Source organism: Lactuca virosa, chromosome 8 (genome assembly GCF_052849685.1).
Source record: "Lactuca virosa cultivar CGN04683 chromosome 8, Lactuca_virosa_CGN04683_v6, whole genome shotgun sequence".
NCBI lineage: Eukaryota > Viridiplantae > Streptophyta > Magnoliopsida > Asterales > Asteraceae > Lactuca > Lactuca virosa.
The window spans coordinates 56,492,588-56,499,112 of record NC_136433.1 but is presented as its reverse complement, the minus strand read 5'-3'; the positions used below and the strand labels follow the sequence as shown (position 1 = coordinate 56,499,112).

Genomic DNA, 6,525 nt, shown 5'->3' with positions numbered 1-6,525 from the left:
ATGGTCTATGCGTTGCAAATAATTTATTAATCTTATATCTTTTAATGAATTAAATAATATAAAAGATTGATCCTTAAGATTGTGTGTATAATTTAAGAGAGATGACATATTTATTAAAAATAATAATAAGTAATTATAGAAACCACAAGGACTCAAACTGTAATTTAGTCTTCTTGTAAAAATTATCAAAACATGGACATAAAGTGTGGAACATTGCAAACTATAGGGACCAAAAGTGTGAGTAAGTAATTTCTTGAAAATTAAAAACTACACGGACCAAAAGAGAAATTTTGTAAAAGTAAAAATACAATAACCAGAAATGAAAAGCACCAAAAGTCGTGTTTCCATATCTACACTTATTGGCATATCTATTAGCTCAACTTCGAAAAATAGCAGTGTACGTTTAAAATAATTGGTGTTGAATCCTTCCTTAATTTGAATCAAATTTTGATCTTTTTGAGATGATGTTAAGAGTCTTATGTAGACCTTGCACTAGTGATTGAGTAGAATGATCTACCAATTATTTCAACCATGATCCCATGCCACTGAAACATCGAAAAACTAGAACGACTGACCACTAAGGTAATCCATCTTGAAACAACATGCATAACTGAAAGTGAACAGTGACTTTTTATGTTCCTTTCCCAAGTTAACTATTGACTTCCAGGTAATACCCCTTCACCTTCATGGACGTGATAACTATATCTGATATAGCAAATCAGCAAAGCAGCAAAACAACAAGATAACAAAGCATCCTTGATGTCAACCGTAGAGCAGAACATAATTTTCTAGCCACAAATCTTATATGTGTTAGTGTATCTCACATTGATGTGACACGGTCTTACAAGTTACTAACTATATATGTTGGAGTCTTCTTTATCTCCATAAGAGCTCTTTTGGAGAGAAAATCTTGGGCTCCACATATATTTACATGATATGAGATTCGACGTCCTGCACCTCCGTGACTCATCACATCTCTCTCTATCCTCATCAAGCCTCCGACTTTGAGGGGAAGTATTAGTTTATTCCATATCGATGTGACACAACCTTATATGTTGTAAGTGATTATATATGTTGGATTCTCCCTCTCATCATAAAATCTCTTTTGGAGACACAATCTTAGGTTCCACATGTATTTACAATATGCATATGGTTCTACTACTCACACCTAATCTAAGTAGTACGCGGATAAACAACCATGAGATTTCATTTCGATTTGTCATTTCATCGAACAATATACAAGCACCATCCAAGAGCTTTCTCTCACATACATGTTAATCAGAGTATAACCCACATACAAATCATAATAACAACACTTGTAACCTGGCCATGTATTTGCAGAATTTGCAATCAAAAGTTTATAATCAAAATTTGTAATCAAAACTGATTGCTTGATTGTGAATATGTGACTCGTGAATGCGACATTGCTGCATATATGTGATTGTGAATGTGTGAGTGCATGATCTTGAAAGGATAATTGATCATGTATATGCAACTTCTTATCACGTATATGCAAGTCACGTATTTACAACCTTCCCTGTACAATATGCCGTCTACTAAAGACGGTGATCCAGTTACAAGGGTTAGTTGTTTATCAGGATAAATTTGGTTTGTATGTTATATGTCAAAAGGATATTGATACTCATGGTCAACAAGGTCAATAAAGTTATTTTCATTTAATTATATTGATTATAAGTATAAAAACCGATTACAAAATGTTTAAAAAAGTATTTGGGCCAAATGCGATATTCTAAATATGATATTTAGGTTTTAAGTTGGATAATTACGATATTTTGTTGTTTACCAAGGACATATACGAAATTCTCCATGTATATATGTAATTTACTTTTTCTTAAATATTGTAGTTATGTATTCTCTATATTAATTATTGACATGGTGCCATCCATGTGTACTAATTGGCCTAACCTAGATGTGTATAAACATCGGGATCGACCCTGTCACATGGTCTACGAAACGCTCTCTCGAGAACTCATCTAGGCTGTCTTATCTAGTACATTCTTGGTTGGTGTCTAGTTTGGTCTAGTTAATCCATTTTTCTTAGTTAACATCAATAAATTATATATATATATATATATATATATATATATATATATATATATATATATATATATATAATCAATTTATAAGCATTATTAACTTTTAAGGATTGGAAAACAAAAAACTACAAAATGCATTGTTTTATTTATTAACAGAAAATTATGAAATGATGGTTATAAAAAACATCAATATAAAATTAGAAAATGACATGTAATGGAATTGCATTTTTAAAGTAAAAGATGGTTTTGGATACACCTTTTTCAAAGTGGAGTATCAAAGATCCTTTCACTATTGGGGTATGATTGAGATATAATTCTCATGGATTTGACAAAAGGAAAAAAAAACATGTGGCCAGTCGGAACTGGTCCTAAAACATCTTAGTCTAGGCCCGGTGAAAAACTCTGTCCGAAAAGCCTCGCTACACAAATATTTTAACCATCGATGAATCTCTTCACAAATATATCAATTTCTTTGAAGATGGCTTAGGGGTAGATCTGTCCTTGTTGGTCTTTAAACACATTTGTAATTGTAGGAAAATCCACATCTTAGGCTCTTACATCTTTGCCATCTTTATTCTTCATCCAAACAATCAAAACTTTTACCACTTAAGATCTTGAATTTTTTTATTGGTTGGATTTTACTCGATCAATTAAAGGAAGTATATGAAAGTTGTTAGTTGAATCTTTTGACGTAAGACACGAATGGCCCAAATTGCCTTTAATAAAGGTTTCTTTACATAATCCACGTTCCGGAAATGGTTATCTTTTCTAAAAAAAAGAAGATTCGACTTATAATTAATATTGTAAGACCTTACTTCATATCTTTTGACGACATCACGACATTATTATATTTGATGTCCCAAATAAAATGTATGGTGCCCATGTTGGAAATGAGGGTGAATGATTTAACATGATTTGACATGATTTGCCTGGACTTGAGTTCTTATAACCTCGTCACATTTTATATTAGATGTTTAAATTATTTATTCATTTTCATAGGCTCGTGTGTGTGTTATAGTGATGAGAGCACCATGGATCTCTTGTTTTTTCTTTGCCTTCTTTCTTGTTTTCTCATCCAACATTGTGTTTGGTAGTTGGCCAAAACCAGGCTCAGCTGTTACACACCGCTTTATTCCTACTCCTACTGCTAATGGAAACGACACAAACATACCAGATACTCAGCAACCCTTTCCTACTGCAGATCTTTCAACAACTTGGACCAACGATGAATCTTCCATGCCTTCCATCAATTTCACAGACGATGGCTCAAAGATCAGAGTCATACTCGATCAAGACAGATTTGCATGTGGCTTCTTCTGTAATGGAAACTGCACATCTTACCTCTTTGTCGTTGTTATCAAGTTATTTTACACTCCGGATTATATATTTGGCACAAAAGGCAATCCGACAGTCATTTGGTCAGCCAACAGAGACTATCCGGTCAGCCAAGGTGCAACAGTGAATCTCACTGCAGCTGGAGAATTGGTGTTACAGGATGTTGATGGAAGCATAGTTTGGACTACAAATACCACAAAGAAATCTGTTTCTTTCATGAACCTAACTGATAAGGGAAATCTGATGCTGCTTGATGCCAATAACTCCATCAGTTGGCAATCTTTTGATCACCCGACAGACTGTTTGGTAGCTGGGCAAAAGCTATTTCAAGGACAGAAGCTCATACCTAGTGTTTCCTCAACCAATTGGACTGCTCAAAAAGGTTCTTACTATCTTCAACTCACTGATAGAGGTCTGTTTGCTTACGTTGAATCAAAACCACCTCAAGTATACTACCAACACTTGATAAATGGCAAAAACACAATTAATAAAGAAAGCATTTATGTTGAACTCTTAAATGGGAGTGTGTGTTTCTTCAACTCTTCTACTAAGCTTGATGCGATTGATATTCCTCAAGAATTCCCACTTGAATATATAAAACTAATGCCAGATGGGCATTTGAAAGCCTTTGGAGGCGAGAGAGTGGCTGATCTACTAATCGATTATGATTTTGGAGAGTGTTCTTATCCTTTGGTGTGTGGGAGAAATTCAATTTGCTCGGCTAATATACAATGTAGCTGTCCGAAATCAAGCTCTCCCAGTACAGAATATTTTAGGGCTGTGGATGATAGCCAACCAAACAAGGGTTGCTCTCAAGTTACTCCTCTCACATGTAATTCTATCAAAGATCAACATTTCATTGAACTCAAGAACATCAAGTACTTCACGTATACTGGTGACATGGTGAATGTGGATATGGAGACTTGCAAACAAGCATGTATGAAAAACTGCTCATGCAAAGCAGCTATATTTGTGTATCAGAGTTCGAATTCTTCAAGTGGGTATTGTGATTTACCTTCTGATCTTTTTACCATGACGAAATTTGATGTAGATGTAAATAATCAAGTCCATGCTTCAGCTTTTATAAAAGTCCAGAACAGAAGACATAAATCACCAAAGAGATTAAATCAGGTTGAGAAAGTTATTGGTTTCACAGTTGGAAGTTTGTTGTTGCTCCTTGTTGTGGTTGGTTTTACTATGTCCATAGTCCAAAAGCAAAAAATGGATAGTGAAATAGAAGAAGAGCATTTAGATCAAGTGACAGGAATGCCCACTCGGTTTTCGTATAAAGAACTAAAAACTGCCACAGAGAATTTCAGTAAAAAGCTTGGTGAAGGAGGATTTGGATCAGTTTTCAAAGGAACTCTAGAAGATGGATCAAGGATTGCAGTGAAATGTCTTCATAGTGTTGGTCTTATGCAAGTTAAGAAATCATTCTTGGCTGAGGTTGAGTCCATAGGCAGCATTCACCATGTGAATCTTGTTCGACTTAGAGGATTTTGTGCATGGAAATCAGAGAGACTTCTTGTCTATGATTTCATGAGTAACGGATCTTTAGACCAATGGATCTACTATGGAGACCGAAAGCATGTACTCAAGTGGGAATGTCGAAAAAAGATTATTCTTGATATTGCTAAAGGTTTAGCATATCTCCATGAAGAATGTCGGCAAAAAATCATCCATCTCGATATTAAACCTCAGAACATACTCTTGGACAAAGATTTCAATGCCAAAATATCTGATTTTGGGTTGTCTAAGCTCATTGATAGAAATCAAAGCCAAGTGATAACTACAATGAGAGGAACCCCTGGTTATCTTGCTCCAGAATGGTTGAGCTCCATTATCACCGAAAAGGTGGATGTATACAGCTTTGGGATCGTTCTTTTGGAAATCTTATGTGGGAGGAAGAATTTTGATAGATCTCAGCCAGTAGAATGTTGGCACTTACTGGATGTCTTTCAGAGATGTTGGGAACAAGGAGCATTGTTAGATATAGTTGATAGTTGCGGTGATGATATGCAAGTACATGGTAATGAAGTCATGGAGATGATGAAAGTTGTTTCGTGGTGTTTGCAAACTGATTTTACGAAAAGGCCTTCAATGTCAACAATGATTAAGGTGTTGGAGGGAGTAATGAATGTTGAGTCGGACTTGGATTACAACTTCTCACACCCAAGGCTGCAGAAAGGAACAGACGAATATGAGAAGTACTCAATGCCATTGTTGCCATCTATTCTATCAGGGCCGAGGTGATCTTGCAGTGAGGTTATTTTGGATCATTTCTATGTATCCCTGTAATGTTTATGCCTTTTATTTCTTCAAGAACACTTATATATATATATATATATATATATATATATATATATATATATATATATATATATATATATATATATATATATATATATATATCGTTGTATGTGTTGTCTACGGTTATTAGAGCATCCACAATGGGGGTTTAATAAGAGTTGAATAGATGATGACTAGGATTGAATAGAAGTTTAATTGAGTGTGAGTGCTGACATGGAGGAGAGTTGAATGGAACAGTTGCATGATCATTGAGTAATTCAATGGATTTAATCTTTTCTTTTTCAATTAAATTTCATACCAAATATAGAAATCCATTAAACTTTGAAGGGTTTAATGGAGTGTGGATGTTAAAGAGTATAGTTGAATAAAAAGTTAAATGTTGATGTGGCATTGACGTGACAATCCATTAAACTCCTTAGAGTTCAATGAATTGTGGATGCCCTTAGTCAAAGAGTAAGTAGGTGTAATCACTAGATGATATTAACTTCTTATGATCATGCTAGAGGGTTTGGGTCATTTAACTAGTATAAACTATAATTTGATCAATTTGTATATAAAGAAAAAGAAAAGGAGGCCCTTGTTTAGACATTATATCAAGGCCAACATGAAGCACTAAGGTCTCGTATATCGAACTCCATTAATGAACTTACTGGACTTGGAGATACTCACCTACAATAGCACATCGTCAGATACAGTTTATCATTTTCCTAAACCATCGACCGCCATAACTGCCACTACCAATACACACCCTTAATCTAGATATACCTATCTCGAAACTTCTTCTTCAAGCCATAAAAGTCTCCCAATTGTAAGGTTGGAGGGA

At 34.6% G+C, this 6,525-nt stretch overlaps 1 protein-coding gene across 1 annotated transcript; it reads left to right on the top strand.

The window, feature by feature from the left end:
• Positions 1-2,917: 2,917 nt before the first annotated feature.
• On the top strand, positions 2,918-5,714 carry LOC145133367 (G-type lectin S-receptor-like serine/threonine-protein kinase SD2-5). Its single transcript, XM_079068311.1, has one exon. The coding sequence runs from the start codon at positions 3,078-3,080 to the stop codon at positions 5,643-5,645; it is 2,568 nt and encodes an 855-aa protein (XP_078924437.1). The 5' UTR covers positions 2,918-3,077; the 3' UTR covers positions 5,646-5,714.
• Positions 5,715-6,525: the final 811 nt, after the last annotated feature.